Source organism: Zalophus californianus, chromosome 4, assembly GCF_009762305.2.
Source record: "Zalophus californianus isolate mZalCal1 chromosome 4, mZalCal1.pri.v2, whole genome shotgun sequence".
Lineage (NCBI taxonomy): Eukaryota > Metazoa > Chordata > Mammalia > Carnivora > Otariidae > Zalophus > Zalophus californianus.
Window position 1 is genome coordinate 95,975,612 of NC_045598.1, and position 27,663 is coordinate 96,003,274.

Below are 27,663 nucleotides of genomic sequence, written 5' to 3' on the forward strand. Positions count from 1 at the left end.
ACCACCAAGCACCTTTAAATCGCCGCGGAGTCTGTCGCCCGGAGGGGGCGGGGAATCCGGCCCCCGCACTCGATCCACGCTGGCTCCCCACGGAGGCCCCCCCACTCCCACTCCCATCTGTACTATGCTGTCGTCCTAATCCGCCGGCTCCTCGACACTTCCGCCTCAGTAGGTGTCATGGCGCGGGGCTGGTGAATGGTTCCCGCGGGGCGGGGCCGCCGGATGGGGGCGGCCGCTCTGCGCTCGGCTCGTCGGGTCTGGCGACAACGGCGGCTGCGGAGCGAGGGGCCCGGCGGTGGCCCCGGACGGCAGCGGGAGGCCGAGGCGGGAGCGCGCGGGGCTGAGGCGGCGGCGGCGGCGGCGGCCAGGGGCCGGGCGGCGGAGCGGGCGGGAGGCTGAGGGGGCTCCCCCAGCGGGACGGGCGCGGGGACGGCTCCGGGGGGCGGGGGCCGGGGCCCGGGCCGGCTCGCGCGGGGGGTATGATGACCCGGCGACGGGGCCCTGGATCTCGTCTCCTCCGCCGCCTCCTCACGGCAGCCCCAGCTCGCGGCTGAGAACCAAACCCACCGGCGGTGAGTTGGGCCGAGCGGGAAGGGGCCTCGGCGGGGAGCGAGCTCCCATCCGCTTCCCGAGGCGGGGCCGGGCGGGCCGCGGGCTCTCCGGGGCGCCTGGCCTGCGGGGGGCGCCTCCCTGGGCGCGCCCCCACCCGGGACCCGGCGCCCAGTCCTGCGGCCCGGCAACTCGCGGCCGCGGAGGAGCTTGCGTTCCCGGGAAAGCGGGGCGGCTCCGGGCTTGTTTTCGGGGCAACTCCCCCTGCCTCCTGCCACTTCTCTTCGGGGCGTGTTGTTGTCCTCAGATGACAGGGGGCCGCCTTGCGCCTCCTCACCCGGCCGGTTTTTCCCGGCCGTGGTGGCAGGTTCCCAGCGTGTGGCTTGTGCGTGTGTATTTCACAGCTCTGCTTATCACCATGGTTTTGGGTTATTTGTGCTCTTTGCGACCAGGAAGCGGTGTCTGGAAAGGACGGCGGTGGTGGGGTGGGTGTGGAAGCTTTTCTATCCTCTCCGCTTCTGTTCTTTAATCGTTAGGTTTGTAATTTGTAATGATGGTGGAGACTGCGTGGGACCAGCCCACCTAATGTGTGTCAGTGCAAGGCGGATTTAGAGGTCTGGCTCAGAGGGAAACTTTTGCTGTCTGTCGCCAATTTCCCAAAGCTTTCGTTTAAAGAAAAAAGAGAGAGAAAAGGTGGGGAAACAACCAAAAAAAACTCTTGGGTAAGGCCCGCGCCGTTCACAGGTCTGTGGGAAAGAGGCCCTTTTTGTGTTTAGCAACCAAGACTTGGGGCTCGGTCTCCAGGAGCGCTGGTCTAACCTCCAGTTTGTTGTGGTGACAAATCGTGAGCGTTGGCCTTGTGTTTATGTTGGACGAGTTTTCTTTCCTGTTTAGGTGGGGGAAGGGAGGAGGGGCTCGAGAAGGGGAAAAAACAATCCTGAGCCTCAGTATGTCTTTCCTCCTCTTAAAGCACTCACTCAGTTGTAGATAGACTTCGTTTTGAAGCAGCCCTGGGTGCTTTTTCTTAGTGACACTTTGGGAATTTTCAGTAATTGCATCAAAATAGTCATTTCAACTGTAGACTCTTCTGTCCAGTCTATCCTTTATCTTATTTGTTCCCTAGTAACTGATGAAAACAGCAGCCTGGCTTCCTGCTCTTGATGAAGTGGGGTTAAATTAAGTGGCTGATGCCCTCAGCAAAACCTACAATTTTGCTCTTGTTTGTGTAAAGCTATTTTTTGATTCCTGGTCTGTAGTGTGTGTGTTTTAAAGATCGTAGAGAATTCAAATCATGACAAGCTTTTACTTATATAGGTCTAAAGCTTTCTGTAAAACATTTACAAATCTAACAAGTCCTATTACCTAATAGTTATTCAGGTGGTGATTTTGGATCTTTACGTGTAATTACCTCAGAGTTCTGTGTTACAGTACTGGTATGATGAAGTATATCATTGACTTTAAGATACTGTTCCTTGCTAGGAGGATATTTTAGTAAAGTAACTTGTGGTTGGAACTGGAGGCAGCCAAGCCAGTAAAGCATCTGATGAGTAAAATGGTGAGTGAGATCTTGTAAATATGTATACTGGCCCTAGTTGGTAAGTAGGACTTTGCTAGTGATACTCATAAATAGTTTATGCTATTTTTGGATTTTGTAGTTTTAGGGATTGTAGAGTAAGTTGATTGGTAACTTGAGATTTTAAACCAAACCAGAACTCCCTCCTAAAAGAAACAAAGATAATCTCAAAATTCACAATTCTCTGGAAAATAGAATTTCTTCATTTTGTGGTTTTGTTTTCATAAGCACAGCTCAGTCAGTGGTTGTGTTGGGAGAAATCAGTGAGCCAAACCTGCCTTGTAAACTTCTTACACTTGGAACTTGCACAACTTGTTGTTAGTTATATATTGTAACTGGTCCTTTTGTAATTTTAAGTAATTTTGCAAACATGAACTTCCTGATCTGCCCTTTTATGTTCATTTTCATCTGTATAAAGCAATACATATTTTTTTAGCTTTTTTTTTTCAAGTTACAGTTATTAATTTCTCCCCAGTTTCTTCCCTTAGGTTTTGTGCCATTCTGAGCACAAGCCATCAAAATAATTTTTCCTTCAAGTACCACTTCAACAATCACTGATTTGCTTTTTGGTGCCTTTTTTATTCCTAATTTCCCAGCTCCCTAAATGACTTAGTATTTTTGTAGAGCATAATTTGGCTCTGTAAAAAAACTTACATCCTGTTTTTGTTTCTTTGTTTCTTTCTTTTTTGTGTGTGTGTTACATCACCTAAGCAACATTCTATCTTTGAAGATAGGGAAACTTGGTATATTTCCTTTGGATTTTTTAAGGGCACCTGGTAGGTATAGTGCTTTCCCAGAGTGCTTAATGAAAAAGAATCAGAAGACCTGAATTCTTTGCCAGCATTGCTACTCATTAGCTCTATGTAAAACTTGTTTGCCTTTCTTGGGTCTCCTTTTTCTCATCTTGGAATTAGGGGGTTTTGGAAAGAGTCTCATAAGGTCCGGTTTAGCTGTAAGAATCCCTGTACTTTTTTGCCAGTGTCTTCTGCTTCAGTCAACTCCATCTCCTTACTTGAAACAGTTTTTCATTTTTCCACATTCCCTGGCATACTGGCAAAAGTTATCTCATTCATCTGAAAGAAGTTATTCTGCCTTCCATCTGCCAAAGTGTTGTTACCTTATTTAAGTCCTAGTTTCCTTAGGCCTTTGCTGACTGATCTAAACAGGGTCATCTCACGTTTATGTTCCATATTGATGTATGCTTTGTTAATTTGATGTTTTCCTTATGCTTGAAACTTTTCGAGGTACAGCTTTCTTCATTTTAAATTTTATAGGCCTTGTAAACTGTTCATGCACATACCAAGATCGTACCTTTTTTTTTTCTTTCAAAGATTTTATTTATTTATTTGACAGAGGGAGGAGAGAGACAGCGAGAGAGGGAACACAAGCAGGGGAAGTGGGAGAGGGAGAAGAAGCAGGCTTCCCGCGAAGCAGGAGCCCGACGCGGAGCTGGATCCCAGGACGCCGGGATCATGACCTGAGCTGAAGGCAGACGCTTAAAGGCTGAGCCACCCAGGCACTCCCCAAGATTGTACCTTTTTACCAAAGATAAAAAAAACCTACTTTTTTTGTTCTGTTGCTATAGAGTCATCATTCCAAATAAATAGCAGGGTGATTGAAATTTAGGAAAAGATATCCTGCCTAGAAGGAAAGCACCCATCAGCTAGTTTACCAAAATATTACAAAATATTGATTATATGACTGTAAATTACATAGAATTGTAGGGTTACTCTTTCATCAGCTAACACCACTTATTCCACGCCCTCTCTTTGCATACTGGTTGGGCAATTGGCTTGGTTCCTTATGAAGGAAAGTGTTACAGGAAAGGGGTGGGGAACTTCCATTCAAATGGTGTCCTTAGGGTTTCACGCTTATTTTTTCCTTCTGTATCACTGCACTTAGAAAACTAATTTAGGTATTCTCTTGTAGACAAGAGACTATAATTTCTATTTCACTTGAATATTTCTCTAATTTAGTCAGTATGACACCTGAGATCCCTTTATGTTTATGTATGGAGAAGTAATGATCTCTTTCTAGTCAACAAACATTTGACACATACCATATGTGATAGATGCTGGTGATACCAAAAAAAAAAAAAAAGATACCTACTCTGGTACTGAGAATTGCCCTCGCAGAACTGACAATTTAAGAAAAGTCAACTTTTTTTTTTTGAGAGAGGGAGGGAGGAGGGGGAGGGGCAGAGAGAGAGAATCTTAAGCAGACTTCACACCCAGCGTGGAACCTGTTACAGGCCTCAGTCTCACAACCTTGAGATCACGACCAGAGCCCAGATCAAGAGTCAGACGCTTAACTGACTGAGGTACCCAGGTGTCCTGAGAAGTCAACTTTTAAATAGTCATGCTTAGAATAACATTTAGGGTGGCCTCATGAGTTAATATGCGATCTGGCCCTTGTCTGCCACTTTGGGCCCTGTTTCTATTATTTTCTCTCCTGTTCTATTCAAATAGGCCAAGAATATGCCTTGGCACTAACTGTTGTCATTCCCTGGAATGGCTCCTTCTTGTCAGTTATATCTTAGCTTAAGTGCTACCACCTGACAAGGTCTTCCCTGACCACCAAATTTAGAGTACCTCTGCCCTTCCCACCGTCTCTGTCACATCGTTGTGTTTTGTTTTCATCATAGCATTATCACTAGCTACTGTCTTCTTGGGTGTGTGTGTGTGTGTTTGTCTTCCCAGAAGAAAGTTAAATTCCGGGAGACAAGGGATCTTGTCCTTCTGGAACACCACTGTTATCCCTAGTTTCTAGAACAGTGCTGGGCACATAGACTAGGTACTCAATATATGTTTGTTAAATGAGTAAATGACATAAATAAGTACAAGTGTGATACGTACTAAGAAGTGGTAGAGGATGCTGTGGGAGCCTTTACCAGGAAACCTAAGCTAGTACAAAGTGATCTGGGCAAGGCTTTCTGAGTGTATTTGTCAGCATAAGCCTGACTAAAACATACATAGTCTAGGAAATTAGTTTTTCTTTCGTGTAACAGCCTGAAGTAAATGTTCCAGGTTGAAGTGAGCATTCTTGGTGGGCAGATGGCTCTGCTCTTACAGAATCATTCAGAGACAGTTCTTTCCATCTTACTGCTCTGTCATCCCTTGAGCATTGTTTCATGGTGGAAGCTGGGTCTCCATGGGTTTCTGCTGGTGGAGATGGAAAGGAACACAAAAAGCTAACCCACACATCACTCTGTCTGTTGGTGAGAGGGGCTGGTGAACATAGCCATGTGCCTGAGGTGAAGGAGAGAGTAGATTTTGATCCAAACCAACAGCCTATACCACACTGAGAAAAGTGAGGTTTAAATGGAGACTGACAGGATAAGTAGAAGTTAGAAAAAGAGAAGCCTGGGAGGGGACAGTGAAGTTCAGAGAGGGAGGGACTGTTCTGTGTGAGGGAACTAGGATGGGAGAAATAAGGCCTACTGTAGGAACCCAGAGAAATTTAGTGCTACCGGAAATTGAGAGATTTCGGACTTTATCTCAAGGTTTTAAGCAGGAAACAGATAAGCATTTTTTAAAAGCTTCAGTTGTCAGATAAAGCATGAGTTGGGAGAAGGGAGTTTGAAAAGGGGGCTTGAGAGTACCATTTGAGGGAAAGCAAGTTAGGCTGTTGAAATAGTCCAGGACTGGGCGCCTGGGTGGCTCAGTTGGTTGGGCGACTGCCTTCGGCTCAGGTCATGATCCTGGAGTCCCTGGATCGAGTCCCGCATCGGGCTCCCTGCTCAGTGAGGAGCCTGCTTCTCCCTCTAACCCTACCCCCCTCATGTACTCTCTCTCTCTCTCTCTCTCATTCTCGCTCTCTCAAATAAATAAATCTTAAAAAAGAGATTGTTAAAAAAAAAAAAAAGAAATAGTCCAGGATTGTTAGCAGGGGTGGAGAAAAATGGGTGGAGTGGAGAGATAGATGGTGTTGTGGTGAAGGAGTTTTCTTCCCAAAACTACTCCTTGCTTTATTTTTATAGAATGTGTTTTCTTATTTACCTACTTTAATGATGTGAATATTTTTTATATATCAGTGTGCTGGAGAGAAGATGTATATCTGTGTACACATCAGCTGAGGACAAGTGCCAGAGGAAGCAATCAATATACAGTACTGATTTTAGGTTATTTGGTCACCAATTGTTAAATTGTATCAAAGAGGCAAAGATGATGCTAAGCGAAAGCAGTAGGAATTTATTATTGATGTGGAAGGTGGAAGCTACCTGAAGAGTAAGGGCAAAACACTGACAGATGATTACCTTGGTTGTCATAACCAACTGTTCCATTCATAGTTATAATATTTGAATCATTTGTAGTAATATTACCTACCTATAGTGCCCATAATGTGGGGCACTCTGTAAATGTTTGATAGATGTGACCACGGCAGGGAGTGGGGGGAAGCCTTTAATTTGATTGTTTTTGAAAGCCTTAGGTTTTAGCAAGACTCAGTTTTCTTTAGCAATATGTGCAAGTACTAGTAACCTTTTGCCTGTTAGTCCTAGTTCCCGATTAATGCAGTGGCCAAATTTGTCAGTATGTTTAGATAGTTAAATCCTTGGAAAGTCAGGTTTGAAATGAAAAGACTAGTTTATTACTAGAGTCAAGAGGTACAACATTTTCAGGAAGTCAGAAGTAACTTTTAATTTATTGGGAGCTGCTCTCCTGCTCTTTGAGAATATTTTTAACAGAGTCTGATACATAGTAAATTTTCCACAGATGTTAATTCTGTTCCATATTTTTGTTTGGGAGGCCTCACCCTAGAAAGAAAATTGCTTCCCCACTTTGCAGAGGCAGGTTTTATGGAACATAGTATCTTTATCTTATGTCTAGAAATGGCTGCTTTTAGCTGAATTTCAGGGTGTCGTGTAGATAAGAGTGTTGATTTTTCTTTTTTAAAAATTTTATTTATTATTAGAGAACGCGAGCAGCGGGGAGGGGCAAATGGAGAGGGAGAAGCAGACTGCGCACTGAGCAGGGAGCCTGACATGGGGCTCAATCCTAGGACCTTGAGATCATGACCTGGGGGCAGATGCTTAACCAAATGAGCCACCCAGGTGCCCCAAGAGTGTTGATTTTTCCAGGCAGTTTTGATTTTGTATTTTCTTCTCACCTTGTGCTGGTTGAGGTCAGGATGAGTCTCAGCCATACTGGCATGAAACTGATTTAAGTACCACACACCCTTACTGTGGGGAAGGCCAGTGAAATTCTGGGTTTTTCTTTCCCTGTGGGTGGACTTAAAATTTGTCTTACTGAATAAGAATTGCATTCGTTTATGTACTTAAACTTAGAGAAAAATTCCTAGAACTTGTGCATTTTGCAGTGCTCACTGTGAAGATTTGATGGGGTGAAAAGTTGTCCATAACGTTACTCTGGTAAATGCAATATTTTAATGGGTGTCTAGTTATGAACATACTTTTAAAAATTTGATATTATACTTCATGAATTCTTTTCAGTATTATTACTTTAAGCTTTCACATTCTTAGATATAGCTACAAACTGCAAATTTTGCATTCAATTCTTTTATCAAATACTTTTAGGCACATAAAGGTTGTGCTCCTGTTTCTTGATAGATTGTTAAAATTAGTAGCTGAACAGATATGCAATGGAAAACAAATTTCAAAAATTTGCTTCCTTTCATTGTTCAAAAATTGGCTCAGTTTTATGATAGATGAGAAGTATTTTTGCATATATTTTAATAGGTAAATTTTGTAAAGGTACTACGTGGTTTCACATTTTTATTTTTAATTTGTTACTATGTCAGTGATATAGGCAGAACAAGAGGACTTGTAAATTTGTAGCCTTGGACTTAAATTGCACTGACTTTAGCTTTTAATTTACACTTTTTTCTCTTCAGGGTTCACATAAATTATGGAAACTCTTGTTTAAAGTAAATCCAGACCACATCTTAGAAATTGAAGGCTGGGGATTTGTTCTTCGTTCCAGCTGTCTAGTCCAGTGCAGATGGTTTTTAGTTGCATTCAGGCCCAAAGAAATGTACACATTGCTTTTTTATGTTCTGTAACATCCTTTGTCACACTTCCTTCCTTTCCTGTTGTGTGTGTTTATTCTCTTATGACTAATAAAATTATACTATGTGTAGTATAGGAGACTCCCCCTACGTCTCAGAGACTGCACAGGTAAAAGGAGGGACATTTGAAAATCCTGCAGTTTGAGTGGTAGGGAGTAGATATGAGCTTGGTAGGCAGGGGTCAAAAACATCCAACAAATACTGCGTGTCTGAATATTGCCAGAGTCTCTGTGGTAGTTCCTGGTGATAAGCAAAGAACAAGACAGATATGGTGCCTATCATGGAACTTACACTGTAGCTGGAAATGTGAGTAACATTAAATAAATAATTTCGAGTTGTAAGGGAGGAACGAAATGCTATGGGAGTGCGGGGTGGGGGGTGGTTGGTGGTAGTTGTGGGGAGTGTGTGTGTGTGTGTGTGTGTGTGTGTGTGTGTGTGTGTGTGTGAATGGTTTTCCCAGAAGAAAATCTTCAACACATCAGAGGGCCTTCCAAGAACTGAAAAGGGCAGTATGGCTGGAATGGAGGAATCAAGGTGGGGAGATTTTGGAAGACAACAACCAGATTTTTGGAGAGCTTTTTAAGGCAGATTGAGGATTTTGGATTTTATCCACAAAGCAATGGAAAACCCTGGAGGCGGGGGGGGGGGGGGGGGGGGGGGGGGGGGAAGGTGGTTAAGAAAGAAAGAGCAGTCATCTGATTTGCATAGTTTAAAAACAAAGATCCCCAGAGTGCATTCAAGATTAGTTGGAGGCTACTGGCTCTTTGAACTAGATTGGTCCCAATGGCTGATTTTGAAATATACTTAGGAGGTAGAATCGGTAAGATTTGGTTATAGATTAGAGGTGGAGTAGTAAGGGAGGAGGAGAAGTCAGGGTAATAATGCTAAATGAATTCCAGGCACTGAGCACTTTACATATATTAAATAATTTAATTCTCAGAATAACCCCATGAGGTAGGTATTATTATCACCAGTTTATAGATGAGGAAACTGAGACTCACTGCCTCTTTGGGTTTTGGCTTGAGATGTTGGGTATATATGGTGGTGTCATAATTGAGATGGAAGACTAGGGGTGGGGTGGAGGCTCATAAGTTTAATTTTGGACGTGTTAAATTTGAGATGTCAGCAAGGTATCCAAATTGCAGTGTGGAGTTGTTATTTGGAAATAGGAATTTGGAGTTCAGGAGAGAGAAGTCTGGGATAGAAATAAAGATTTGAGAATCTTTTGCAGATGACTAATCCTGGGAAGGTAGTTATTGGGAAGGGGGAAAGTATGGATAAGAGAAGATGAATTAATATAGAGCCCCCAGGCATTTGAGGGTTATGTGGTTGAGAAGGGAGAAGATAAATAGGAAATGGCTTGTATGCTACTTCAGTTGTTTGAACTTTTTTCTGAAAATATTAGCTTTGGGAGTCTTGGGGTTTATTGAGCTTGAGGTGTTTATGGGATATTCCAGGACAGAAAGCTGGGCTGTTCTACCCCCTTTCTCCATATTTTTCTAAGAGTAACTTCCTGTAGTTCTTCAGAAGATCCTCTCAATAGGCTCTCATCATCTTGATTACTTTCTTCTGGTCATTTTATCAGTGGTCCTCTTTACAATGTAGTGGACAGAGCTAGACACTATTAAAATAGTTAACTGAGCAGAGTAGATAGCCTTCACTTTGTCCAGCACATTCTGGACACTATTTCTATGAACGTAGTTTAAGATTGAATTAGCTTTTGGTGGTGGTGGTGGGGGGGAGCATTATTACATAATGTTTCTCTTACCAGCTGAAAGTGTTTCTCAAATACACGTGCTCCTGCTAAACCTTGTATTTCTTATCCTTGTGCTTTGTGCTAGTTATACTTTGGACTGTGTAGGATTCTATATTTGTGTTAAATTTCATCTGCTTGATTTGTCTTGTAGTTTCTACCCTAGTGTGGTCTTTTTGGACCTGTTACTTAGCAATATATTGAGTATCCTGCCCAAATGATTCCTCTGTAAATTTTATAAGTGTGCCATCTATGTCTAAATTTAAATAATTGATCAAAAAGCTCATCAGGGCGGGAGTGAACACAGAGCTGTGGAATGAGCTCTGGGGCCAAAGAGCCTGGGTTTGAATTCCAGTGCTGCTACTTAATAGCTGTGCTATTTTGGGCAAGTTACTTTAACCACTCTGTATCTTAGTTTCCTCATCTGTAAAGTGGAAATAATGATAGTATCTTTTCCAAAGAGTTATGGTGACAAATTTTAAATGAGTAATGCATGTGAAGTGCATAGACGACTACTTGACACATAGTAAGTGATCAATTATCTAAGCTATTATTACTATTATGGTTATTATTTTATTAACTGTCATAGACGTTCATGCTCTTTTAACAATATTACCTACTGTTGCTGAGTCTCAAAGAGTGATTAAGGGTGTGTGATTAGACCAAAAAGTTGATCCTTCTGTAGTAGGAAACGTGTTTTGGAAAATGTATAAAATAAAACCCCAGCCAGATAGGTATATTTTACTTGCGGTTTTTCTAAACTAAAAGTTCTCTGATTTGTTAGTCGAGGGGTTGTGTAAAATTGAGGGTCTAATTCTTCCTCTCTCTCGATGTAGGTATGGCATCACAGCTGCAGGTGTTTTCCCCCCCATCAGTGTCGTCGAGTGCCTTCTGCAGTGCAAAGAAACTGAAAATAGAGCCCTCTGGCTGGGATGTTTCTGGACAGAGCAGCAACGACAAATACTATACCCACAGCAAAACCCTCCCAGCCACACAAGGGCAAGCCAACTCCTCTCACCAGGTAGCAAATTTCAACATCCCTGCTTACGACCAGGGCCTCCTCCTCCCAGCTCCTGCAGTGGAGCATATTGTTGTAACAGCTGCTGATAGCTCGGCCAGTGCTGCCCCATCAACCTTCCAAAGCAGCCAGACCCTGACTCACAGAAACAACGTTTCTTTGCTTGAGCCCTACCAAAAATGTGGATTGAAAAGAAAAAGTGAGGAAGTTGACAGCAACGGTAGCGTGCAAATCATAGAAGAACATCCCCCTCTCATGCTGCAAAACAGGACTGTGGTGGGTGCTGCTGCCACAACCACCACTGTGACCACAAAGAGTAGCAGTTCCAGCGGAGAAGGGGATTACCAGCTGGTCCAGCATGAGATCCTTTGCTCTATGACCAATAGCTATGAAGTGTTGGAGTTCCTAGGCCGGGGAACGTTTGGACAGGTGGCTAAGTGCTGGAAGCGGAGCACTAAGGAAATCGTGGCTATTAAAATCTTGAAGAACCACCCCTCCTATGCCAGACAGGGACAGATTGAAGTGAGCATCCTTTCTCGCCTAAGCAGTGAAAATGCTGATGAGTATAATTTTGTCCGTTCTTATGAGTGCTTTCAGCATAAGAATCACACCTGCCTTGTGTTTGAGATGCTGGAGCAGAACTTGTATGATTTTCTAAAGCAGAACAAGTTTAGCCCACTGCCACTCAAGTACATCAGACCAATCTTGCAGCAGGTGGCCACAGCCCTGATGAAGCTCAAGAGCCTTGGTCTGATTCACGCTGACCTTAAGCCTGAAAACATAATGCTGGTCGATCCAGTGCGCCAACCCTACCGAGTGAAGGTCATTGACTTTGGTTCTGCTAGTCACGTTTCCAAAGCTGTGTGCTCAACCTACTTACAGTCACGTTACTACAGGCAAGTGACAAATGCTAAAAAGCATATCTTAGACTAGAGATCTGTCTTTATATTTAACATATATTACATAGAGCTACATACGGAAAAACAATGAATTTATTTACAGATTCCAAGGTAGAATAGGATAATACGTTTTACTTTATTCCTTGTCTGGCATTCCTATATGTAACATTATTTTATTTCTGAAGTTTTTATTTAACACTAGAAAAATTAATGCAGTTCGATTCTGAAGCTTGTTCCTAGTTGAATTATACTAGCATCTGGTTCCTTCTTTAGTACCATTATGCCTAATTTTCCATTTTAAAGAGTCTTTACAAATATAAAGATGTTTACTTATTTGTAATGAATTTGGGCATATGCTGCTACTTTTTCCAAGTTCCTTTCTTGGCAGGTAAAATGCTTTGGGAATAATTCCAGGTTTAACTCTAGCAACATTTCATTCTTTGACGTTTTCTTTCTTTTGTAATAGAATTAGATTTGATGATTGCTAAGAGCTCTTCCTGTTTTAACATCTCCATAATAGTTCTAACTTATTCAGTTATGACCTTATTTGGTTATCCTAGAATGTCCTTGACCCAAGTGCCTTATATTTTAGTGATTTATATTTCCAGATTGATACTTCTAACAAAGCTACATTTTTAATATATAATTACTGGGATAGTTCTTAAATGCTGGTATATTACAATGTTGTCTGCTATAACCAAGGAGATTTACTGAGAGAAAAGGGGCAAGTCTTCTTAAATGAGCTTTTATTGTTCAATACCTCATTTATTTACTTGTCTAGTTACTAATTTTAAGGAATCTGATACTTAATTTTAATGATCATTAAATACAAATTGTCCACTCACCCAATCAAGAAGTGAAACAATAAACAAAAAAAATAGGTAATCCACAGTACGTGTTTATCAGGAGATATGTCTAATCTGTCAAAAGCCTCTCTTAAATTTTGAGTAAATAGAAAGTTTGAGCTTAGAATTTTATATTATGTGTGAAAATAATAGAAGGATATTTTAACCTGTACAAGGCTCACATAATATGCCATCTACGTATTTTTTCTAATTGTGTAAAATCTGCCTAACATGAAGTTTACCATTTTAACCATTTTTAAATGTACCATTCAGTGTCATTAAGTACATTCACAGTGTTGTATAACCATCGCCACTGTTTCTAAATTTTTTTCATCACCCAAAACAGAAGCTCTGTAACCATTAAGCAATAACTCTACCTTTCCCCCTACCCCTGGTAACTTCTGTTTGACTTTGTGTTGCTATGAATTTGCCTATTCTAGATACTGCGCCTAAGTGGAATTATGCAATATTTGTCCCTTTGTGTCTGGCTTATTTCACTTAGCATAATGTTTTCAAGATTAATCCATAGTGTAAAATGTATCAGAATTTCATTCCTTTTCATGACTAAATAATATTCCAGTGCATGTATGTGCTACATTTTGTTTATCCGTTCCCTTGGGTTTCCACGTTTTTGGCTATTATGAATAATGCTGCAAAGAACATTAGTGTTCAAGAGTTTAAGTCCCTGTTTTCAGTTCTTTTGGGTATATAGCTAAAAGTGGAATTGCTGGATCATATGGTAATTCTATGTTTAACTTTTTGAGGAACCACCAAATTGTTTTCCACTAGCAGTGCACGAGGATTCCAGTTTCTCCACCTTCTCATCAACACTTGTTTTTGTTTTTTTGAGGTTGGGGGGACAATAGCCATCCTTCTGTGTGTGAAATGGTATTCATGGGGTTTTATTTGCATTTTGCTAATGATTAGTGATGTTGAACATCTTTTCATTTGTTAGACATCTGTGTATCTTTGGAGAAATGTCTGTTCAAATCTTTTGTCCATTTTTGAATTGGATTGTTTTTTTTGTGGAGTTGTAAGAGTTCTTTATATATTCTAGGTATTAATCCCTCTGCAGATAGATGATTTGCAAATATATCTTTAATTCCATGGGGTTGCCTTTTCACTTTGTCAATGGTATTTGCACAAAAGTTTTGAATTTTAATGAAGTTCAATGTTTTTTTTTGTTGCTTTTGCTTTTGGTGTTAACATGTAAGAAATCATTGTCAAACCAATGTCATGAAACTTTTTCTGCTTTGCTTTCTTATAAGAGTTCTATAGTTTTTAGCTCTTATTTAAAAGAACATAAGAAATATAGACAAAGATAGTTCTTGTATTTGGATCTTTGGTCTATTTTTAAGTTAATTTTTATATATGGTGTAAGGTAGCAGTCCAGTTTCATTCATTTGCCTGTGGATATTGTTTTCCTAGAACCATTTGCTTAAAAGACTATCTTTTCTCTGTTGAAAGGTCTTGACATTGTCATAATTCATTGACCACAAATACAAGGGTTTATTTCTTGGCTCTCTCTTCTATTCCATTGGTCTATATGTCTGTCTTTATGCCAGTACCACACTGTCTTGATTACTTGTAGCTTGGTAGTAAGTTTTAAAATCAAGAAGTGTAAGATTCTAGCTTTATTCTCTTTCAAGATTGTTTTGGCTATTTAGAGTCCCTTGAGATTCTGTATGAATTTTAGGATTGATTTTTTATTTCTGTAAAAAACATTGGTTTTTGAAGAGATTGCACTCAATCTGTAAATCATTTTAGGTAGTAATGACATCTTCTCAACAGTACGTCTTCCAATCCACTCTTCTCTATTTTTATCTTTTCCTTTTATAGTTTTGTGAAATTCTGATTATTTCTTACTTGAGTGAGATGGAGTAAAGAGATTCCTATAGCCTTGGTTTCTCATTTCATGCTGCTCTAGGCAGTTTGGCTAATTTTGAGAATCTTACCTCCATTTAGTTATTCACAACTTGGAAGATTTAGGTTCCAATTAGTTTTTCTTTTAGTATTCTCCTTTGAGCAATCCCACCACCACCCACTCAGGTATATATACAGAAACACTCTACAGGTGCACTTAAGAGCTCAGTTCTGCATCTCGTTTGGAGCATTGGGGAGGTAGGAGGGAGGGCACTGCTGAGGGGTGTGGAGGCTGATCAGCTCTTGCTTCTTGATCTCTTCTCTAGTCAGTGCCTGCAGGTGTTCTTTAACTATTTGCCTTGTGGTAACGGAAGCAATGTTAAGATTGAAAAAGCGATAGAAATAACAATTATTTTGTGAAATAATTTTGATGGAATTTTCTCTTAAAGGGTAAAGGAGATTTGGGGGGTAAATAGTTCTGGCTGCTTAGCTATCTCTAATAAGTAATTCATTTGAATAATTTTCAGTGTTAGGTTGCTGATCTTTGCCCCTTTCCCTTTCCCTATCCTTTTGATGTATTTTTTTTAAGTTTTTTTTTTTTTAATTTATTTGAGAGAGAGAGAGCATGAGTAGCGGGGAGAGAGAGAAGCAGACTCCCTGCTGAGCAGGAAGCCCAGCGTGGGGCTTGATCCCAGGACGAAGGCAGATGCTTAACTGACTGAGCCACCCAGGTGCCCCTTGATTCATTTTTTTTTTTTTTAAGATTTTATTTATTTGAGAGAGAGGGAGAGCACATAGGGAGAGTGAGAGGGAGAAGCAAACTCCCTGCTCAGCAGAGAGCCCGGCATGGGGCTTGATCCCAGGACACTGAGATCATGACCTAAACCAAAGGCAGATGCTTAACTGACTGAGCTACCCAGGCACCCTATCCTTTTGATTTAATTTAAGATGTCATTTGAGTAATTCAATTATGTTTTGTTTTTATAGGAAATAAGATTTTCAGATTTTTAAGTCCATTGGTAATTACTCTTCAACAAATCATCCTGCAAATCCATTGCATTTAAGTCATCCTGCAAATCCATTGCATTTAGTTCTTGACTAGAGGAGTAATTGTGAATGGAGCTCAGTTTACCCCTTAAAAACAGGAGTTCTTCCTGCGTATCACTGAGTAATTACTATGCATACTGAAGTTCAACGTCCAGGGCTTGACTACATTTAGGATTTTTTTTTCATTTAGGATTTAACATGAGTATTCTCTTGTGTCACAGTAATACTTGATAATGAACCTCAGGCCAATGGAATAGCAGCTCAGGCATTCCTTCTTTACCATTAGTTTTATCCACAGTGGTCCTCTTTGTGTTGCTTTTAGAGTCTGTTAAATCCTCACCCTGGTGTCTTTCAGAAAACATCTGTGAAAGCCAGACTTCCCCTTACCTTCCTTTTTAGTTTACATTGCTTCATCCTCTTGATAACATGCCAAAATATTATCAGTTGACATAAATTTTTGCCACCATACTGTCTCTGTTGGCTATGGGCATGGCTAAATGCCTTAGGCAGTGGAAAAAATATACTTTATTTCCTGGCCACCATAAATGTAGATGTAGACTACTTCCAAAGAAGTTGCTGTCTTTGGGGTTTGAGTTTAGGCACAAGGGTTTGCCATGCTTACAAGCTCAGTGCTTTTCCATTCTGAACAAACTAGCTGGCTTTATTAAAGTTAAGAACACTATATTTGTTATGTATGAAAGGACAAGGGCTAGAGAAGGAAAGCATATTTTCAGTTTATCCTAGACAAATAAACATACTATAGTTTCACCTAAGCCACAGATGCAGGAAGTTAGGCTTTATGTAACATCTCTGATCTGGTAAGTTTGATGCCTCTGAGATGGACAGGAAGAAAGAAGAGTGTTCATGACATTGAGCAGAGATTAATTTGTGCTGTTAAGTGATTCTAACTGCAGCTTGTTCCACGTTCTAATGAAATAATGCTTTATGACATTGGAGGAATTGTTTAGTTTAAAGAGATTTGAAGTTGGAAAATCAAAAGGCAAGGATAGCTATTTCTGCTACCTGGTTGTAGTCATTAGAGCCTGTTTAGTATTTGTTCATTAAGGATGGGATGTATTTTCAAAGAGGGGACCCACTATGTCCAAAGTACAATTAATGCCATTTTCCTACAAAAGTGAATACTGCCAGTTTGTTTTTCCCCCTCTTCCCTGTGCTTCTGTAGGTCATCTTTTTTAGATGTCCAGTTAGAATGTCAAAGCTGGAAAGGGACCTAGAAGAGTAATTAACCTCCCTCAGCCTCCTATACAGATGAAGTAGAAGCAGAATTTTAGTGTTGAGAGTTTATATTGAGGGATTGAGAAATAATGGAGGCCAAGGGGAAAGATGATATAGTAATGAAGATAGTACCAAGAATTATATTCTGAATTTAGAGTTTAAAACATTCAGTCTTTAGAGATGAACCTGCTTTAAATGTTCTGTTCTGTTCAGTAAAAGAAAATAACCTCAGTCTTTTTGCTTCTGAGAGTTTAGGTCAGTCAGCATTTCTAGTTTCTGATGATAGTGAAAAGCCCTCAATAGACTGAGCAACCTTATTTTATTTTTACTTTCATTGTTTTTTTTTCCTCCTTTGATGCCTTTTTGTATGGTAGATGTAGTAGAGTTACTGTTTTAAGTGCGTTCTTGCTGGAAATCCTTATCTGCTTTTGTTACTCCAGAAGCAGAGTGAGACCAAATGGAAAAACTGGTTCCAGCCAGTCTTTAGGGTTTTTTTTTTTTTTTTTTTTTTTTTGTCTAATGGGGCTTGGGGGCTGGAATTAGTGTTTTTCTTAATTTCTCTGAAACTTTAAGCTTTGGAAGCCTAACAATTATCACATATTATTGCTACCTTTTTAAAGAAGTAAATTATTGGGTGGCCTGCCCCTCCCTATGACCTACCTTTGGATTTTAAAATGTCTTCCTGGTATAGTGGGAATGGCAAAATCAATCTGTTGCTCTTCAGTTGATGCTTAGGAATGTTCTAAGCCCAGTTTTTATTTTGGCACAAAGCCATTTGCACTCTCCCTGCCAGCTATTTTTGGCACTGTCATGAACTTGGAAATTAATGATTCTGCTCACTGAAAGTAAAAATTTTGTCCCTTTTCAATTTTAGAAAAGCTTTTATGTTTCTGGATACTCTTATGCTCTAGTTTATTAATGCTGTTAAACTTGTGCCATCTTAAAAACATGCTGCAGTGGTTGGGATTTAATTAAACTCTGAAACTCCATCAGTAATATGTGGCTCTAGCCACCTGCAACAGGAATATCCCTTTTGAAGTTTGTTTCTTTGGCTAACAAAACCACAGTTCACATCAATTAGTATAAAAACTGGTAATATTAGTCCTTCCACTGATAGCTGTCAAATAGTGAAAGTCTCAGCAGGCCTGGATCATTCTTCTGCTATTTCTGTACTAGGACCAGGAAAGCCTTTAGATCCTATAAAGTCCTCTAATTTACCTTATTTTCTAAGGGCTACTTACTTAGAAAATTACTTGGGGGAGGATGTTCTTATTTAGAGAAAAATCTTTATACAGTCCCTACTCAATCCTACCTGTCCCAGAGCAACAGTGTGCACATAATACATCGAAGTTGGACAAACCTAGGCACTCCACGAGGGGGGACAGCCCATTAGAGGGCTCCTTGTGAAGAGAAATCTGCCGAGGGGTCTGGATCTGGTGTGTCCTTACAGATTCCAATTCTGTGACTTGTAAGAAGGAAGGAAATTGTCTGGAGATGATGATAAAATGTTTACGAGCTCAGCCCTTAGATCCAGATTGCTTGCGCTCCATCATTCAGTAATTGTGTGGCCTTGGGTAAGTTACTTAACTTCTCATCTGTAAAATGGAAGGGATACTTTATTACATAGCAGCTAAGATACCATTGATTAGAAGATGAAACATTTATGTACCAATAAGAAAGTAAAATCACTGCCATTAAGCTAAAAAATTACATCATCATTTGCAAGAATCTTCTTGATTTTAGAGATGTTAAAATATGAAAAAAAGCAACCATGCATCTTAGAAGTGATGAGTTGGGGCGCCTGGGTGGCTCAGTCGGTTAAGCGTCCGACTCTTGATCTCAGCTCAGGTCTTGATCTCAGGGTTGTGAGTTCGAGCCCTGCACTGGGCTCCATGCAGGGCATGGAGTCTACTTAAAAAAAAAAAAAGAATTGATGACTTAGCAGTAATATCTACTTCTGTAGGATTGTTTTAAGTGGTAAGTGACCACATTTATAAAGAACTTAGAACCGTGCGTGGCACAGAGTAAGCGCACTATATAAATGTCATCTTTTATTATTATCGATATTAGTAATGCCTATTATTATTTATCTTCCCCCTTTTAAACCGATTTAGCTCATAATTTTAGTCATGGTTTGAAAAATGCCATGTACCACCATGCCAAATAGATTTATATAGGGGGATATATACAACTTCTACTTATTTGGAGACAGTACGGTACAACTCTGGGACCAGATTGCCAGGGTTCAAATTCTAACCCTTCAACTTATTAACTGTGATTTTGGGCAAATTACTTACTCTGTTTACCTCAGTTTCCTCTATAAGTGGGGATAATAATTTTACCTTGGATATGTTTTTATATATATATATATATGTATATATATATAATATAGCTTTTAGTTTATGGTATTATCTTAGTCTTCTCTTTAAGGCCCCCTAGGGTTAGGTTTCTCACTTGGAACATTAATGGAAGTGAATATTTCTGTAGTGCTTTCGACCACTGTATCTCTAGGAAGGCATTTCTGTTACCAAGGGGTACTTATTGATCAGGTCATTTAATTGATTTTTCTATAATTAAAAAGGTGCTAAGAATAAAAAGAATAAATTTGTGATCCCTTATCTGTGATTTCAAAATTCAGATTTCAAAATTAAAGAACTTTTTCTAAGTTTGGTGTAAGCTCATTTATTGGCAAAATCTATCTTGAACCAGTGTAAGGCTATTTAAAGTATTTAGCCAATAGTATAACTGTTCATTTGTTTCGTTGTGGAAATATTAATGTGTCTGATTATGGGGTGCTTCCCTAAACTCCATCGGGATTACTATGCAATATGTAGTTTTATGCATGGTGATACCTTTCTGAAATTGAAAAAAATTTTCAATTCCAAAACACATATGGCCCCAAATGATGGATTTTATATCAAAGATAGTTTTCAGTTTCTTTAATCAATATGTACCGTGAGCTAATACTAAAACAGGATTTAGACAATAGTTAATTTTCCTGAATAACGTTTGTTTTTTAATTTGATATTTTTGTTTTTGCTAGAGCCCCTGAAATTATTCTTGGATTACCATTTTGTGAAGCTATTGATATGTGGTCATTGGGCTGTGTGATAGCTGAGCTGTTCCTGGGATGGCCTCTTTACCCTGGTGCTTCAGAATATGATCAGGTAAGAGTATATATTGGGATGGAAATAGAATGCAAGTATTTACTAGTGAAATAGATTCTAGAGGAAGAGAAGTACTTACTAGTGAAGTATTTAGATATTAGGGAAAAAGTCCAATTAGAAAGGATTTTTTTTTAAAGACTAGAATTTTCTCTACTTGTTTCTTAGTCTGATATTATGTTTGCAATTTAACAATTTAAAAAGGTTTTTATTTCATATTACCTTAGATTGGTACTTTTCCAGATCTGTCATGATTTATTAGAGACTGGCTTTGGTTAACAAATGTGTCTTGTGAGTTTTTAAGATACGAAAGTAAAGAAGGATGAGGAGTTGGAATTTTAAGAGTGAACTTTGTCTCATTCAGAACTGTTACTTCCTCTTATACACGACATACACTGAAATAAGTTACTCTCTGCATACTGAAACACATTGGGCCCTGGAAGCTGTGATGTATACTGGGTTTCTGTAAAATAGGATTTAGGAGGGAAATCATATGAGTTGAGAAGTATTGTATAGAAGATGATCTATGTCTCAAAACAGAGAAGCTTTACAGGATATGCTACAGTTTCCCAAGGAGCTGGTCCTGAGGGAAAAGGTTTTGCCATGGACATAAATTGTGAATTCTTATTTCTTGTTCTTAAAAAAAAAAAAAAAAATGGTTCTAATCACTATGCTGTAATCTCTTTAAGGGCATAGACTGTTTGATTCCACTAGTGTATCCTCAGCTCCTGACATTATGTCTGACACATAGTAGGTACATGAGGATATTTTGTTTTTTGTTTTTAAAGAAATAAATGGTTATCTGGAATTATTAAAAGGAAAAAAGAGTAAACAGTATTTTCCCCTATTCAACTTAGAATTTTGATTCCTTGATCCATTTTAGATCCACCTTCCAAAAATTTGACTCTTTGGGCATGTCTTTGATTGAAACAAAACATGAGTTGCTCATGTGATAAGTAACTGGTCACCTTGAGCTTTGTAATTTAGCCTTTCTTCTACCTCGTGAGAGAGAAGCCAGCTTTCGTATTTTACAATGACAAAAAAGTGTGAGGGAGATTAAATGATGCAAAAACACAGTTGGTTGAACTAAGCCACTGATTCTCCTTTTTGGGTCATAGACCCTTTTGAGAATCTGATGAAAGAGGGGTATGGATCTTTTCAGAAAAATTGATGTACAGTATTCTGAGTACAAATTTAGGGGATTCATGGATCCCTAATTAAGAAACCTTGCTCTGAGCAGTTACAGGCCCCCAAGTGCCATTCCTAGGCCATCCTTCAACCTTTGTAAACAGATTGGTATTGTAAATTTCCCTAGGAAGTGGAAACAAATGAAATTAGGTTTAGAAGCTAAGGTACAACTGGGGTTTTTTAAAATAAAGAAATGGTCTGATAGTTTTGAGAGAATTTTGCCTAGTACATAGATGTGAAACTGTGGGTGGTAGGAGGAAATCGTTTTTCCCATGCTGAATAAATAGGATACTGCTGTTGTAGAGCAGGATTGGGGATAGGTTATCTTGGTGCATCTCTGGTTATACACAAAGATTTCTGTTGCAGGATCTCTGTTCTTATAGTCAAGTTTCTTTAAAACAACTTATATTGAGATATAATTCGTATACCATACAATTCAGCCATTTAAAGTGTACAACTCCATGATTTTTAGTATGTTCACAGGGCTGTAAACCATCACCATGGTCAGTTTTAAAACATGTTCATCTCTCTGTGATGAAACCCTGTACCTCATTAGCAGTCAGTGCCCATTCTCTCCAGCCCCGACTTCCCCCACCCCTGGCAACCACTAATCTACTTTCTCTCTCTATAGATTTGCCTATTGTAGTTTATCATATTTATCACATACAATGTGTGGTTTTTGGGGCAACTGGGTGGTTCAGTCGTTAAGCGTCTGCCTTCGGCTCAGGTCATGATCCCAGGGTCCTGGGATGGAGCCCCGCATTGGGTTCCCTGCTCGGCAGGGGGGCTGCTTCTCCCTCTCCCTCTGCCTCTTCCACTGCTCGTGCTCTCCTGCTCTCACTTTCTGTCAAATAAATAAATAAAATCTTAAAAAAAAAATAATGTATGGTTTTCTGTGATGGGCTTCTTTTATTTAGCATGTTTCTCATCCATGCTGTAACCTATATCAGAACGTCATTACTTTTTATGGCTGAATAATGTTCCATTGTATATATGTATACCACATTTTGTTTGTCCATTCATGTGTTGATGGACACTGAGTTATCTTTTGGCTATTGTGAAAAATGGTGCTATGAACATTGGCATACAAGTGTTTAAGTTCCTGTTTTCAATTTTTGGGGGTATACAGCTAGAGGTAGAATTGCTGGGTCATATGGTAATTTTATGTTTAAACAAACTTTTTCACAGCGGTCACACTGTTTTACATTCCTACCAGCAATACATAAGAGTTGCAGTTTCTCTACATCCTTGCCAACATTAGTTATTTTCTTTTTTACTTTTCTTCTTTTTTTAAAACATAGCCGCCATCCTTATGGATGTGAAGTGATAATCTCATTGTGATTTTGATTTCCAGTCCTCTAACAATTAGTGATGTTGGGCATTGTTTTATGTGCTTACTGGATATCTGTGTATCTTCTTTAGAAAAGTCTACTCAAGGGGTGCCTGGGTGGCTCAGTCGGTTGAGTGTCCGACTCTTGATTTTGGCTCAGATCATGATCTTGAGGTCGTGAGATCAAGCCCGAGTCGGGTTCTGTGCTCAGTGGGAAATCTGCTTAAGATTCTCCCTCTCCCTCTCCCCCTCCCCCTGCACACATGAATCTACCCCCCCCCCCCCCGCAAAATAAGTCAGTCAGTCTTTAGAGAAGTCTGTTCAAGTCCATTGCCCATTTTTGAATTGGGTTGTTTGTTGTTGAGTTACAGGAGTTTATACATTCTGGTTATTAATCCCTTATTAGGTACATAATTTGCAAAAACTTTCTCCCATTCCTTGGGGTTGCCTTTTCACTGTGTTGATAGCATTGTTTGCACAAAAGTTTTTAATTTTGATGAAGTCCAATTTGTTTGTTTTTCCTTTTGTTTCTTATACTTGTGGTATCATATGCAAGAAATTATTACCAAATCCGAAGTCATGAAGCATTTCTCCTATGTTTTCTTCTAAGATTTTTATAGTTTTATCTCTTGCAGTTAGGTCTTTGAGCCATTTTAAGTTGATTTTTCTACATAGAATAAAGCAAGGGTTCAATTTCATTATTTTGCATGCGGATATTCAGTTTTTCCAACACCATTTGCTCTAAGACCGTTCTTTCCCTACCTTTCTTAGCATCCTTATCAAAAATCAATTGACCATAAATACAGTGATTTATTTGTGGACTGTAAATTCTGTTCCATTGATTTATATATCTATCTTTATGCAAGTATCCCACTGTTTTGATTACTGTAGCGTTATGGTTAGTTTTGAAACCAGGAAGTGTGAGTCCTCTTTGGTCTTTTTCAAGATTGTTTTGGCTATTCAAGGGCCCTTAAGATTCCATATGAATTTTAGGGTGGGTTTTTTTTTTTTTAATTTTCTGCAAAATAATTACTGGTTGTTTTGTTTAAATAGTTGAGTGCATTGAATATTGTCTTCCAATCCCATAAATGTGACCAAATTTTTTAGGTTTTCTCTTTAGCAACATTTTGTAATTTTCAGAGTACAGGTTTTACATTTCTCTTATTAAATTCATTTCTAAGTATTCTATTTTTTGATGCTGTGGTGAATGGAATTATTTTCTTAATTTTATTTTCAGATTGTTCATTGATAATGTATAGAAATACAATGAGTTTTGTAATTGATCTTTTATTCTGCAACCCTTTTGAGCTCTTTTTATAGTAGTTTTCTTTCTTCTTTTTTTAAGGTTCTTTTATTTATTTACTTTTTTATTAAGTAATCTCTGTGTCCAGTGTAGGGCTTGAATTCATGACCCCAAGATCAAGAGCTGGGGATACAGTGCTGCATAAAACATTGTACTTACCGTCATGGAAACTATAGTTTGGTGATGGGAAACAGATACTAAGTAAATAATTATGTAATACTTTTATATATAATATATAAATTATATACATAATATATAATAATTATATAATATCGAGATCTCCAGTTCTTTTACAATTTTTACAAAACACAAATTTGATCATGCTACTTACTTGCTTTTCAGTGGTTTTTTAATACTTTTAGAATGAAGGGCTAAATTTTTAATATGGCCACTGAGTCCCTACATAGGTTGTCCTTTCCCTTTTTCTCCCCCTCTCCAGATTGATCTTATACCATTTCTTCTTGCTTTTCATGCTCTAGCACATTGGCATCATTTCAGCACTGGTTAAGAATATGCTTCCTTCCAGCAAAGGCCCCTTGTACATACTGTTCTCATAGTTTGGAATGCTTCTGTACCACCCATTCATTTCATCTAGTCAGTGCCTACTCATTTATTAGCTCAAGTGTTACTTTCTCAAGGAGCTTTCCCTTACCAGTCCCCAGTCTAGCTCGGGTTCCTTTGCTATGTATTTTTATAAAAGCCTATTTCTTTTTTTCAGAATGCCAATTCAGTTTGAATATTCAGTGTCTGTCTTCCTCACTTGACTGCAAGGTTTATGAGAGCAGGAACCATGTCTATTTTTAAAACACCAGTGCCTGGCTCAATAAGTACTTACTAAAAGAATGAATGAATATATGTGCTATATATAGTTCTATTCCACATGATAAACTTAGGGATATAGAGGAGGATATATACTGTATTTTGTCATATTTAAGACACTATTGATTGAAAGATACACCATTTTTCTGTACCTGTAAGAAAGGATGCTGCCAATTAAACCATGTAGTTATCAGTTGTAGGACATATCTTGATTTCAAAGATGTTAGTGTGAAAAAATGTGCCTCTTAGGATCAGTGAAATGTAATTTTTTTAAAAGTGAGATTATTTAATTTGTAATCTGCTTTTCTACTTAGTATATTGTGAAATATCTTTATGTGTCATTAACTATACTTCTATTTTGTCACTTTATTTTACTTATTTTGAGAGTGTGAGTGTGCACGTGTGAGCAAACAGGGTGGGGAGGGGCAGAGGGATAGGGAGAGAGAATCTTAAGCAGTCTCCATGCCTAGTGCATCTAGTCCCAACCTGGGACTTAATCTCAAGACGCTGAGGTCACGACCTGAGCCGAAATCAAGAATCAGATGCCTAACTGAGCCACCTAGGTGCCCCTCTCCTCTATTGTTTTAAATGTCTGGTTAGTATTTTATTGCACAAATTTTATTCTGGATTTTAAGAAATATTTCACCATTTTTGTACGCAAAAGAAGTTCACATTAAAAATGTTCTTATCTACATTTTTTTTCTCTTTTGTTCATGCTGTATTGGCTTCCGTTATGTAGCTCCCACAGATTCAAGAGTAATATCCTGCTGTTATCTGAAATTGTCTCATGATAGCAGGCCAGATTTGGCCTACAGGCCATAGTTTGCTGACCTCTGCTTTACACTGTTAAAAAATCAGTGAGGATCCCAAAGAGCTCTGTTTGTATAGCTTATATCTATTAGTATATACTGCATTAGAAATTAAAACTGGGCACACCTGGGTGGCTATCATTTAAGCATGGTACTCTTGATTTTGGCTCAGGTCATCATCTCAGGGTCATGAGATCGAGCCCTGCTTCAGGCTCCACACTTAGCACTGAGTCAGCTTGAGATTCTCTCTCTCCTCTCTCCCCCTTGCCCTCTGCCCCTACTGCGGCTTATACACATACTCTCCCTCTCAAATAAGTAAGTAAATAAATAAAATCTTAAAAAAAATAAAATAAAAAGTGTAACTTAAAAAAAAAGACATTAAAACTGAAGTTTTTAGGGGGAGAGGTAGGAAGTAAGATTTATTTCCTGGCTTACAAGTTTCTCTCTAATTTCATCTTAAGTACAGCCATTCAAATATGGAAGAGGTGGTAAAAAAAATTGCCTCTTGTATCACTCTCAGTAGTGGAGAGAAAAGCAAATCACCTCTTCTTTTGCTTTCTTGGATCATTAGAATTGTGTGTCATCCTTGCGCAGGGGCCATGCTAATCTTCTCTGTATCGTTCCAATTTTAGTATATGTGCTGCCGAAGTGAGCACGGATCATTGGAATTGTGGAAGCAAACCTTGAACAATAAAACTGGGAAATTTTTAAGAACTATATACAACTATATACAAGCACGTGTTTCATTAGCCATCAGAGCAATGACATCATCATCACATATCCTCTCTGGAAATCTCTACTGTATACCCATAAGGGAATGAAAAAGGCAGATAACTTCTGAGTAGTAGTTAAAAAATAAAAAGTTTTTGCTTTGTGGACTCCCTGAAAGGATCTTGGGGACCCCTAAGGGTCCCTAGACCAGACTTTGAGAACTGCTAGCTTGCTTCATTGTAGGAATTCAGTAAATGTTGATTGAATTAACACAGAGCCTGCCCCCTAGTGGTGCAGGGGTAGAGAAACTAAATTAAGTATTTAATTTCATGGTATGAGAGAAAAGCTCTATGGCAATTTAGAGTAAGGAGCTAGAGTAACCAGGCAAGAAAGAAGCTTATAAAAATGTTTTCCTGATCTTTTAAATTTGATAATGTATCAGCAAGTGAAACAGAAAAATCCTTGGTGATCCATGAGATAGTTTGTTGGAAATTACTCTGTTCTGTCCTAAAAATCTCCCGAAGTTCTCTGAACTTTGTATCAGAGGTCTACAAAGAAGCAAAAATGGTTACACACAAAGTTTTCAAAGCTGAGTTTTCCTTGTAAATAACAGATACAGTAACATGGAAGTAGCTGAATAAATATTTGGGAATTACCTGTGAGTGGGTTAGCATTTATATGTATTTATAGATAAATTTCATTTGTATTGATTTGGCTGGAACTAATAATATCTTAGGGTAAAAGTTTTTAATATTTTTAATATTTAATAATAAAATATTAATATTTTAATATTTCCCCTTTCCACTCCAAATCAATGTTTTAATGGTTTTGATGTTTCAGATTCGTTACATTTCACAAACACAAGGCCTGCCCGCCGAATATCTTCTCAGTGCTGGGACAAAAACAACCAGGTTTTTCAACAGAGATCCTAATTTGGGGTATCCGCTGTGGAGGCTTAAGGTCTGTCTCCCCTACTATACTACCCATTCCTGTACTTTCACTCCCCGCTTTTTAGTTATTAAATTCTTGAGGTAAAAGAGGGAACGGGGGTGGTGGTGGTGGCAGTGTATGTTTGCAGGAAGAAGTACTTGGAAAAATTATTTAATTGTACCCCTTTGACATGATCCTTTGCTAAAAAAATAAACTAAACACCATTTAGTTGTCTGAGGTTATTTTGTATATTTGAACCAGCAGCTGAGAAGGGGGTGTGGAAAATAGTGCTCACCATTAAGTCACAGGAAGAACTAGAGTAACTTAGCTATATGACTGTTTTTTAGAGAATTCTCAATAAATATGAGAAAACAACATAAGTTTCTAACTCCCCATGTTAAGGCCTGTATATTTTCATGAAACAAATGCCTGCTTTTTCTTCTGAGCCTACTCCTTTAACTTGAGAGATCTCTAATTTGAGTAACCTTGTGAATCTCTGCTCCTGAACCTGTTTAATAGTTAGCATTTGAAATATCATTTCATTTGAAAGTGGCTTTAAGAGAAAAATGGTAATATCCCCTCTTACATGACATCTTTCAGGA

The 27,663-nt window shown here is 39.0% G+C and overlaps 1 protein-coding gene and 1 non-coding gene across 7 annotated transcripts in view; one reads left to right on the plus strand and one right to left on the minus strand.

Moving 5' to 3' along the window:
• The first annotated feature begins 3 nt into the window (after nt 1–3).
• Nucleotides 4–27,663, plus strand: part of HIPK1 (homeodomain interacting protein kinase 1) — a 49,362-nt gene continuing 21,702 nt past the window's right edge. Inside the window, exons 1-4 of one of the 6 annotated variants that reach the window (XM_027606249.2) lie at nt 4–168; nt 10,736–11,813; nt 19,851–19,974; nt 26,972–27,091. In XM_027606249.2, the coding sequence (XP_027462050.1) occupies nt 10,738–11,813; nt 19,851–19,974; nt 26,972–27,091 (1,320 nt within the window). In that variant the 5' untranslated portion in view covers nt 4–168; nt 10,736–10,737. Of the gene's footprint in view, nt 169–389; nt 573–8,247; nt 8,453–10,735; nt 11,814–18,362; nt 18,382–19,850; nt 19,975–26,971; nt 27,092–27,663 lie in introns of those variants that run through there. The other 5 variants (XM_027606241.2, XM_027606232.2, XM_027606225.2 and 2 more) reach the window with 5 other exon arrangements.
• Nucleotides 25,969–26,076, minus strand: LOC113917207. The gene has a single exon (XR_003518161.1). It is a non-coding gene; the product is annotated as a U6 spliceosomal RNA (small nuclear RNA).